Source organism: Falco cherrug, chromosome 12 (genome assembly GCF_023634085.1).
Source record: "Falco cherrug isolate bFalChe1 chromosome 12, bFalChe1.pri, whole genome shotgun sequence".
NCBI lineage: Eukaryota > Metazoa > Chordata > Aves > Falconiformes > Falconidae > Falco > Falco cherrug.
This window is the reverse complement of record NC_073708.1, coordinates 33,796,082-33,807,451: the sequence shown is the minus strand read 5'-3', so window position 1 is coordinate 33,807,451 and position 11,370 is coordinate 33,796,082. Positions and strand designations below refer to the sequence as shown.

Genomic DNA, 11,370 nt, shown 5'->3' with positions numbered 1-11,370 from the left:
TGACTGGGATGTAATTATGGCTTTTGAAACCATGGGTTATTAAGCACTGCATGTTGGGATAAGCAATAATTTCTTCGCAAGTTTCACCTGTGACAGTCACTGCTGGTCTACACAGGAGGAGCAGGGGACTGGAGCAGGCAAACTTGCTGTCCCAGATATGCCACCAAAGAGCCAGGCAGAAACATGTGTACTTGGGGTGCACAGGAGGCAGGGCAGGTGGTCTGCAAGAGAAGCTGGGGAGAACTACATCCCTGTAGAGTTTCAGAAGTGTTTTAGAGCTGTTATTCCCCAAACCAGGCCCTGCAGCCCACAGAATCAGGGGAAACATTTAAGGCACCATCTTTAACCATGTTTTCACTTACACCATCTGTGCGAGGGACAGAGCTCTGGACTGTCCCGTCCTGAGGTCAGCAGCACAGGGAGGCCCTCGGGCAGCTGTACCAGCTGCTCTGGCTGCAGTTTGTATTGCTGCAGTTTAATAACAATAAAAAAAGTAAAGCTTTGCAAAAGGGTTTCTTAAACACCCCTGTCTTGGCCAGCACAAGAGTTACCGAAGACAGATCCTGAAGACACCCCTTGGCCAAGGGTAATACTCAGTTTTGAAGCCTCCCCGTTGGAGCTGAGCTCTTCACATGGACATTTGTCCCCCTTGCTCTCTTCCTGCTTAATCTTGTGGCCTCGGAGCACCACAAATGCCCTTTGTCACATGTTAAAATTGGAGTATTCCTCAGCTCCCAGCCCAAGCATGCTGCTGGGGACCCCCTCTGCCCCCGGCAGCTCTGCTCCACGCCGGCTGCCTCAGGGCCACCTTTTTCGTTTACAGACTTCCAGGGGGAAAGCTCTGGTCCAAGCCCAAGGTCAGTCTCAGAAAAAGAACACCCCATTCTGGAGAAAATAAGAGATTTTTCATCCAAGCAATGCAACACCCCCTTCCCGGCCACAGCTGGACACAGGGATGATTTTAATTGTCACAGTGGGAGATGCTGCTGTTTGTACAATCTGGCTGTCTTCAGGGAATCAGGGCTGAACAAACTGCATCCATCAACCCCAGCGTGAACCCTCTGCTCCACAGCTGGCGTCCTCCGGCCTCGGCGCTCTGCAGCCAGCAGCCAGGGCTGAGCGGACCCCCCCAGCACGCCCAGCAAAGGCAACCAGCCCCTGTGGCGGCCGCCATGGCCAGCTGGCCAAGATGGCCGTCTGAGGGCCGGGAATGGCCCCTGGGGGGGAGGCCGGAGCGGCCCCGCTCTGGGTGAAGACGGGCAGCTCTGGAGAAGCAGGCTGGGGGTCTGCCCGCGGCCTGGCCCCTGGCTGGAGCCCGCCTGGGCATGGCTGCCTCAGCCTGGCGAGTGCCCCTCCTGCGCTCCCGCCATGGGGGCCGGCAGCCATTTTGGAGCGTGAGGGAGGGCAGCGCCTCGGCGGGGGCTACAGCCGGGATAGGGACGGCGGGGCCGGGGAAGGAGCTGCGCTCGGCCGCTCCCGCCGCTGGGCCATGAGGCGGCAGGCGAGCGGGCCCCCTCTCCCGCCCAGCATGGCGGCGGCCGGGGCGGAGCGGGGCTGAGGGCGGTGGGAGCGGCTGCCGCGGTCCCGGCTCCCTCGGCAGTTGTGGCGGTGCAGCAGCCGGGAGGTGGGCGCCTTCTCCTGCCAGGCACCGCGCTCCCCGCGCCGCTGAGCCGGCCCGCCGTCAGAGGGGGTGCGTGGGGAGAGGGCGCCTGGGGAAATCCCCCATGAATGCGGGAAATACCCTAAAGCCTCTTGTTTTGTTTGCCAGCGTGAGGGGGCAAATCAAAGCAGCGGACCGTAGCGCCCTTAGCCCGAAAGATGTGGTGGCTTCTCTGGGGGAAAGGCTGCAGGAGTACCTCAGGTCAGCCCTGCCGCATTTAATGGCAGCGCGGGTGGAAAGCTGACTCGTATTTTAAGTGTTGAAATAAAATCAGCCTTAGATATGAGCCGTGGAGCAAGCCGGGGGGGGGGCGGCAGCGCCTGGGCTCTGCGGTGCCGGGCGCTGAGGGAGGCGTGATGGGGGGAGACACTCACTTGTGTTGCTGTGTGGGATTAAGAGGGGTGGAGCACATCCCGTCTCCAACAGCTTTAACCACCACATTCGACTTGTTGTGTCGATTATTATTTTTATTTTTTGACAGGGGGGTCGAGGGGAAGGCTAGGTTTACGGTGCCTTTTTGAGGCCCGGGGGTCCCGCTGCGGTACCCGCCAGCCATCGCCAGGGACGCCGCAGCGCCCGCCGCCCCCAGCCCGGCAGCGCCGGCATCCCCGGGGCCCGCCCGGGCGGGTGGATGGAACGTAGAATAAAAACGGAGAGAAAACCAGCAGCGCGGGGCCGCAGCGTGGCCGCGGGTGCCGAGCGGGAGCGGGGCTCTCCCCGCAGCCCCGGAACCGAGCTGAGGCGAGCCCGGCCTGGCCGCCGCGCCGGGGCTCCGGCCGCAGGCGCCGCTCCCCCGCCGCCGGTAGGCGATTTTAGACTGGTTTGGCTGGACGCTGGAGCTGATGGCTACAGGTGAATTCGTTTTCACTTGTCATAACGTTAAGTGTGCGTGGGATGTATGCCGAGGAGGGGGTGGTGGGGGGGTGGTGGTAGTGGTTTATTTCTCTGTAACGCAAGAAAAAAGGGTGGGAGGGGAGCGACTTAATTGCTTATTTCAGAAACGCACCGTAAAATTACCGAGATGGTGTGAACGTTGCCTTTCTTGTTCCTCTCTCCCTGTTGTCCCCTCCCTTTCCCCTCTCTGCAGGCCACCTCTGTGTAGGGGTGTGTAAAGTTGAAGAACTCGGGCTTTTTCAGTTAAAATCTTCACTCGTATCGCAGCGCAGCAAACATGCCTGAACAAAGCAATGATTACAGGGTGGTTGTGTTTGGAGCAGCGGGGGTTGGCAAAAGCTCCTTGGTCCTTCGTTTTGTAAGGGGAACTTTCAGGGAAACCTATATCCCCACAATCGAAGATACGTACCGGCAGGTAATCAGCTGTGACAAGAGCATCTGCACCCTTCAGATTACAGACACCACGGGAAGCCATCAGTTCCCTGCTATGCAGCGGCTGTCTATATCCAAAGGGCATGCTTTCATCTTGGTGTACTCCGTCACCAGCAGGCAGTCCATGGAAGATCTTCAGCCTATCTTTGAACAGATTTGTCACATTAAAGGGGACATCCAAAAAATCCCCATAATGTTGGTGGGTAACAAAAGTGATGAGACCCAGAGGGAGCTGGATGCTAGCGAGGGGCAAGCATTAGCCAGCAAGTGGAAGTGCTCCTTCATGGAGACGTCAGCCAAAATGAACTACAACGTGCAGGAGCTCTTCCAGGAGCTCTTGAATCTGGAGAAGAGGAGAACTGTCAGTCTCCAGGTGGACGGAAAGAAGTCCAAGCAGCAGAAAAAGAAAGATAAACTGCAAGGCAAGTGCTCTGTTATGTGATTGACTTTGACTGGACTTGCACCACTGCATGGTGTAATCGGAGCATGGACTCCCCCAGAAAATAGTTTCTGATGGAGTTTTCAGACAAATCCATGCCTTACAGAGCTATTGCTTTTTGCTAACATCTCAGCTGGATTATTTTATGGGTTGGTTTTAAAGAGGATGGCTTTCTGCATGTTTGTTTTTTAAAAACAATAAATGTTCAGTGTTAGTTATGACATGTGGCTAGAAGTTTTTAATGCAAGAAGTTTACAGAAGAGAAGAATGTCGGTCAGAAACAAACATCTCTATTTCAGTGAGTACATGCTAGTTCTTAAGTATTTCCAGTCTATTAGCTCAAAAGAAATCATAGTATCTATAATATGTAGACTTCAAAAATTGTTTTCAGAAATCTGTTGACCAGAGCAAATCTTTATCAAAGCTGGGCATTTGCCCTGCAAATGAACATGTATGTAGCTCCAGATGCTTGCGGTTTTGGCAAACTGCTTTGCCTACCAAAGACGCAGGTTTTCCATGGTAGAAGTTTTCCTGTGTGCTATGCAATTCCTCAGACTTTTGCAGTTCCGTGAGCAATTACAGCTATACCTGCATATGATGAGGCTGTTTGCTTTGTTATCCCCTTTACTCTGACTTGCCCTGTTCACTGAGGCAGGAGGTTCCATGTGCTCTGGCTCCAAGTTCAGGGTTGATTCTCAGCATCCTTAAGCAGGAGCTGCCTCCTTCATGAAGGTAATCGGGTTGTTTTAAGTGCCAGTTGATGGGGTAGCTGGTTGTCTTTGCAATTCACCTTTTTCAGTTGTCAGTCTGGTTTTGCACGTAGCTGAAGCTACATTTGCAGTCTTCCTGGAGTTCTCTTAGGTGTTATTTTCCCCCCTCTCTTACTTCATCCATGTTACTTGGGTTTTAGTTGAGACATGACAAATTGATTCAGGTAACGCTGCTTCGGTAAGAAACATCTACTCTCGGAAGCTGCATGTTAAAAGCAAACTTCTCTCTGATGGTAAGTGTCTGCTAAAAGTCTCCAAAATTAAAGGACTAGAGGTATGGGCTTAGTCTATCTCGTCTCCCTCCCCCTGCTGGGTTTTGCTTGGGTTTGGGTTTTTTTTGCTATTGTTAACTAGAGACAAGCATGATAAACCTCATCTGCAGTGTGTTGTTGAGAAAGATTTCAGGAAAGTGCAAGTATTCACTATCAGCCTGTGCCATAGATCTCCTGTTTTGTGTGTTAGTCCAAGCAGAAGACTGTAAGGACTTCAGTATCACACTGCAGATTTGATTTTTACACAACAGGGTAGTCTTGACGCAAGAGACATCGGGGAAAGGAATTGCTTCTTTTTATAGCACTTTTCTAATGAAATAATGTTATTGTTGAACAACACGCGGAACGGGAGATGCTGGAAGGTTCGTACCCCTTCTTAGTTTGAAAGCGTTAGTGTCTATTAATGCCTGCTGGGTTTCTATGTAAGATGCTAGAGGAATGCTAGAGATGCTGTCAGCTGTTATTTGTTCACGTGTTGCAGACCCATGCACAAAGCCAAGAAGTTTGTATCCGTGTTAGTATCTCACGTATTTGAACAACTGAGAGTCGGTGCTGGCTCCTGATTGCTCCATTGTCTCCTGTGTGTGTCCATGAGTGGCTTTTCTAGTCTCCTCAGGCCGTTCCTGCACAAACCCGGGGGTCAGTTAGCTCCGCGTGTGCCAGGGGAGCTTGCCCCAGTTACAGCTGGAGCCCTCGCGCCGTTTGATTCAGCAGAAAACCTTTTAATTCATTACGATTTAAGAAACCCAAGCAAGTTATGCATGAGCGTTTGGTGCTGACTGACACACTACGTTTACCTGCCAAAATAAAGTGCTGATTTGCTAAGTTGATACAAAGGCTCTACACCTGGTTTTTCTTACTGGAGATGATACCCCACAAGCTTCCAGTGGTGGTGCTGGTGCAGCCCTCTGTGCTGGTGCTGTGTGTCACCTTCACTTGCGTTGCAGTCAGGGGTGGGTCAAGCTGAAGGGCCACTGTAGAAGCAGCTGTAATGGCTTTGCTTGAAAATAACTCTTGCTTTTTCCTCTCTAACTCTGGGCCTGGATTTTGATCGTCTGTTCTTTGTTTCTAAGCCCTTACGCAATGCTTCTCTGTGGGTCGTTTTTAGCATCTGGCAATTACTATTGCAAAGACTATTTCAGTTCCATTCCAGCCTTTGAAACCCCTATAAGACAATTTATATTTAAGCTTTTTCAAAATGTCATGGGGCCTAATAATGTCTCTACAACTCCCACTGCCTTCATGGAGATGCCTGTGCAACGGCAGAGCAGCGTGTCTCTGCAATTATTCACACAGCCGAAATGTTCTGTAATGTGTCATTATCACTGTGGTGTTTTCCCTGTACATGGTACGGAGATCACGGGAGGACTGGGGTCCGGCAGAGCACAAGAAACAACTTAACATGAACAAAACAGGCTCAGTCCCGCTTGCCCCTGGGGGAATCGCTGGCAGATCCCCCTCAGCTGCCTTTGGTGGCTGCGAGGGGAGTCCCACAGGGCTGCGTGGGCCATGCAGGTGCTGGGGTGCTCCTGGTGATGCAGGATGGTGCGTGGTGGCATCGGCACCCCAAGTCCAGCCTAGGAACCAGAGCAGACTGGGAACAAGTGATGCCGGGTGCGGCTGCCTTTCGTGCCGTGTAAATAATCTATGGTTTGGTGTGCTAGATCAATTGTATTGTAAATTAAAACTGTATTAATAAATAAATTGTGTAATTGTATTTGTTTCCATGTAAACCAAACTAGTCTGATTTTTGTGTGTGTGATTTATCATTCTTGTAAGAAGGGACGTTTATTTGAATTGAACTGACGCTTGTCAGGATGTTGGCTATTAGAATTTCCATACAAATCTAAATTACAGGGCACAGTCTTCCAGGGAGCTATGTAGAGAATGACTGTAGTTAGTAACAGAGTGAAAAAGACCGTACTGCTTGGGGACGCTCATTAACCGCGCTACGAAACTGCGGCCATGTTCCACTTGTAAGTGATGGTTACTTCATAAAGCTTGTATTCGGATCTGCATCCTCGTAAGGCGGATCTGGTGGGTTTGTGTGTGCTGGGACAGGTGGTGACACCATTCCTCTGGTGCTGGCATAACCAGTGCTCCTGGGCTGACGTTCTGGAGCGGTGGCGTACTGTAGAATTAACGGCCCTTGGACTAACTGGAGAATAGCTGAAGACCTGCCATTTTTAGGGACTCGCAGGTAAGTTTTTGCTAAAACCATACTTGGAAGTCATGCCTCTTGCAGGGAGCATTTGGGGGGTTCACTGCACGCATGCTTAAGTGTATTTCTCATGTAGGAGCACTTTGCTGAATTAAAGGAATAATGATTTTTCTTCAAGGGTTAAAGAGTTCTGTAGTGTAAGCAGTATGTGTTGGAAGTAAATGATTTAGCCATTTTTTTGATAAGTGCAGTTTAAAAAACTGAACAGATCTGGGGCTTTTTGTATTTTTTTGTGTTTTAAAAAAACCCAAAAAACCTCCAAAAAAACAAAACAAAAAAACCAACCCAAAACAAGGCAGGAGATATTCTCATGAAAGATATTCCGGTAAAATCATTTGTCTGAAGTAAACAAGCAGTTCTGATGTCTGATAGAGCTAGCTCTTGTATTGTATTACAGGCTTTGTCCTCAACTGCTGTTTGCCAACGGCATGCTTTTTCGTCAGGCAGCAACAACATGTTTTTTGTGGAGCTATTTATGCGTCTGTAAACTCTTCAGCTTGGAGACATGCCTTGACACACTGCTCATATCTGGCAAGCAGAATGGTAACTCGCAATTTCTCAAGTTCGTTGTTTTTCTCTTTTTTGGGGGCAGTGGGTTTTTTTGTTTGTTTTCCCGTGATTTAATCAAGCTTCATTCAGGCCCAGAACTCTCTGGTTTTCTGAAATGTTCCTCACAAGTTCAGATGTGGTGAGCAAGGTCATGGAAGATGCTGATACAACTTGTTGAGCTGCTGTTAATGCCTCCATAACATCTTTCCAGGGTCAGGAGGTGAACACAGTTGACTAAAACTTCTCTGTGCAACATCCTGGATGAATCATGAGACCTGTCAGTAGCCTGGGCAGCTGAATGAGGGCTGAGGCATTTCAGGCAGGGTCACTTACTGCATTTACTCGCGACCCCCTCTCTCAGGACTTAACGAGGACTAGCAATTCCTGGCTTTGACCAGCTAGGTATGTATTTCCAGAAATAATTTAACCCTGTCTTTCAGTTCTTCCACCAAGCAGCTGCTTTAATTTGGAAGCAACACAAACTGAGTTGAGCATTAACATGAGTTTTCCTTAGATCTGTGTTTCAGGATCTCGAGCTTGCTTTAAAGCTTGGCTCGAGTTTTGCTCACAAAGATCACTTCCTTGCTTTCTACTACTGTAGAGCTCTTAAATAATTTTCATAAACAGCATTGCAGGGTGTTTCCGGGAACTTGTTAAGCAATACTCGGACTAGGAGGTGTTAAATCATAAGTGTTTTATTAGACAAAGATAATAGCACTGCAGGCCTTCTGTTTCTTTCCTGGAGGAAAAATATTATAGCACCTCTCATTTTAAAGCTGTTCCAAGGTTTCCGCTCTGCAATCCAGAAATCCAGACATTTCTCAATTAGTAATATTTATTATTTCCATGCAACACTTCTCGACTGGCTTGAGGCAGCTTCCTTCCCGAGTCTGGCCAACAAATCAGTGTCAAGAGAAAACAGCAGGGAGGAGGATCACGAACAGCTCTTCTGTGACTTGCAAGAGAAAAATGTGAGCAGTAGCTGGAGTGTCCACCCACACATGTATTTTAAAAACAAGCAGACAGAATATCGCTGTATTCTAATTCCTCTTCCCAGAGCAAAGCAGGCACCTGAGTAATGCAACAGCCCTGAATAATAAGCAATATCACTTTATATGCATGGTCCATAGCTGCAAGGTACTCGGCACACTCCAGAAGAGTAAAAGCACATCTTAATCATCATCTTCCACCTTCCACAGTTTGTGGTGTAAATTAAGTACGTGAAAGCATCTAAGAGCTCATGAAAATGCTAAAGATGGCTTAAAACTAATTGCAGCGCAGCAGTCTCCTGGTTAATGGCTATTGCCGCATGCTAGGCTAGTGCTGCTACCCCCAGTGATTTCCTTCCTCCCCCCGCCTTTGAACGTATATCTAGTAATGCAAAGGGACAGGAGGAGCTGAGAAGGGAGGGAATGATGGCTTTCCTCTTGTGCGAGGTCACCATATCCCTCATGGCAGAGCCTCACCTCGCTGGCATGGCAGGCACGGGGTCTGCTTCACCCGGCCCGACTGCTGCTGTTGGTTCTTTTCAGATTTCCAGCAAGTCTGAAAATTAGAGGAGGAAGGAATGGGGCAAATTGCCTGGCTTAGCGCACAGCCGGAGCCTTCCAACCCAACCATCCCTAACTGCTCCTGCAGCTCTCCTGTTGCCCCCCACCCTGGCTGGGTGGATCAGATGGGTGTGTGGGGAGCACCGTGGGCCATCGCTTCTTGGCAGCCGGTGCTGAGAACTTGCTCCTTGACCTGAGGAGACGGCAAATATGATTTGCTGCAAGACAGCTGCTCTGTGAACCCTCCCATGAGCTCTTCTGACAAGGATAAATGGTATGAGGTGATGGGGTCTCTTCCCACTCCAGCAGGACACTGAGACCTGGGAGCAGCAGCTGGCATATGACAGGCATCCTCAACAGTGCTCCCAGGGCCACGTGTCCACAGAGACTCAGCTCCTGGATTTTATCAAGCTATTTGGGGTCAATTCTCTATTTATATTTATTTAGCTCTGGCACGTGCAGTGATCTGTATCTGTGGGAGACTGACTCCTACTTAGCTCCAGTGAAAATTAAGCACTTGGGCAAGTGCTGGCAAAGAATTGGAAGCTGAAAGCAACCAAAACTTACTTCTCCTTGTGCACAGCGTTCCCCAAGTAGTGCTGAAGTGACTTGGGTGCTCAGTCCCTTTGGCTCTGGGAGTCCAAGTGAATAAGGCACTGCGCAGCCTGCATAGTTTGCTAGTGTGGCACTCATACCATCCCCAATATGCAGAATTAATTCAGCCTGCTCTTCTAGGCTGCTCCCCTCGACCAAACGGCCAGGCAGGGCTGCAGCTTTTCTGTCTGAGCTACTTAAGATGTGGGTCTAGACAAATCAATGAGCGAAAACCTGATCCTCCAAGAGCCGCTGTAAGCAGAGGTAACCTCATTGCTGCCGTGAGTAAATACAGTGATAACTCCAGAGCAAAGTACATGTGTGCTCCTGGTTGGAAACAGTCTTTTACTGAAAGGTGTTGGATCTATCTTTAATGACTGCAATTTAAAACATTTTACTGATAACAATATACTATTAACACACCTGTGATGAGACCCCTGCCCCTCACCAGCTGAGCTGATGATGTCTCCTCCAGGAGACGGAGATGGTTTTCCTGCACCTGTGAATGCTGCCCCACCGCTAAAACCTCTGGGCAGCACAGGAGTAAAAGCCTCACGTCTCAAGTGGCTGCAAGAGTCTTGTTGTTTCACCTCTGTTCTTTTTGAAAGGGCACTTGTGAGGTGACAGCTGTTTGTACCCAGACGTGAGGCTAAAATAAAACCCGTCACTAACATAACAATACGCACGGCTGAGCAACCTGCGTGTGCAGTGGTGCTCCGGGCTACCCATGAGAGGCAGGGATGCTGCATTTGCAGTTCGTCGACCAGAAGCAGGCAGAATCTGGCAAACATCAAAACATCAACATGGACTGCTCAGCAAAGCCTCTGGGTGAGCTTTAGCCAGCCCCTGTCTCCTGGGGCTGAGCCTGTGGCAGTGCAGGACTGGGCTGGAGGTGCCCATGAGCGGCTCCTGCAGCCCCCCAGACGCGCGAGAGGGGGGTAGGACGTGTTCAGGGTGTGCAGCGGTGTGACGCAGTGCCCTGGTGTGATCACATCCTCAACACCAAGAGGCAGCACAGCCAGATGGTGAGAGCTGGCCAGCAGAAATCAAAATTTTTTTCTCCCAGTGGAGAACAGAAAGTCTTTTTTACCCAGAATGACAGTATGGGCAAGGATGTAACATGTACCTTGATGAAGACTCTCCTTTTAAAAATGCATCCTGTTTTCCCACCCAGGTAACTGTAAGACGAAAGTCATCTCTGATGGATTTTTTTTCTGCATAATTCTATTGTTTTTTTTAGGGATCAGTATCTGAAGAGCTTATGTGCGTGCACTGCCTTGTGCTCACGTATGACTACAAGGTTTCTGTTGCCCGTGATGGAGGGATGGTTGAAGGTCCCGCTGTTTGCTGCCACCAGCCAGGCTGTCCCCGCAGCATGAGGGTCACCCGCCCCACTCCCCGCACAGAGAGGTCTGTGCTGTGGTGTCATGGGGGCTGTTCTGTTCCTGACTGGGCTCCCTTCCACCCCCTGGAGCCCCTGCTCCCACCCTGCCGCAGGGCAAGCGTCTGGCCGGGTGGGAAGCAGGCAGAGCACCACACCAAAGTCTCTGGCGTGGAGAGCAGCAGGGAGCTTTCTTTTTATATCTGAGTGATGCATTTGTGCCTTTCAGACTAAAAATACCTAAGGATGGAGATATGAAGACTCTTCTCTCCTATGCTGTAGTTTTTCCCTTGTTCCTTCATGGTTTTCTGCAACCCCTGCATCCCATTATCTGCCTCAGGCTGCCTGTGGGCTCCTGGCGGGCGAGGGATGAGCAGCTCACACCCAGGTAGTGAAAATCCCTCCCTGGAGGGAAAAATCTGAGTCAGGTGGAGCCACTGGACCAAGACTGAGGTCTCGTCTGAGATAGGAGTGATGAAAATGCTTCTTCAGCCAGTGCTGGCTGCCCATGTCCTGCTGCCGTGGAGCAGACAGCTCTTGACTGCATCACCGTTGGTGATGCTACCACCGGCACGGAGCATCCTGGGGGGGCAGGGGGTGGAGCAGAC

At 50.2% G+C, this 11,370-nt stretch overlaps 1 protein-coding gene across 1 annotated transcript; it reads left to right on the top strand.

Annotated features, from left to right (window-relative positions):
* The first annotated feature begins 1,481 nt into the window (after positions 1-1,481).
* On the top strand, positions 1,482-3,646 carry DIRAS3 (DIRAS family GTPase 3). The gene is made up of 2 exons (XM_005438246.4): positions 1,482-2,512; positions 2,748-3,646. The coding sequence occupies exon 2, from the start codon at positions 2,832-2,834 to the stop codon at positions 3,426-3,428; it is 597 nt and encodes a 198-aa protein (XP_005438303.1). The 5' UTR covers positions 1,482-2,512; positions 2,748-2,831; the 3' UTR covers positions 3,429-3,646.
* Positions 3,647-11,370: the final 7,724 nt, after the last annotated feature.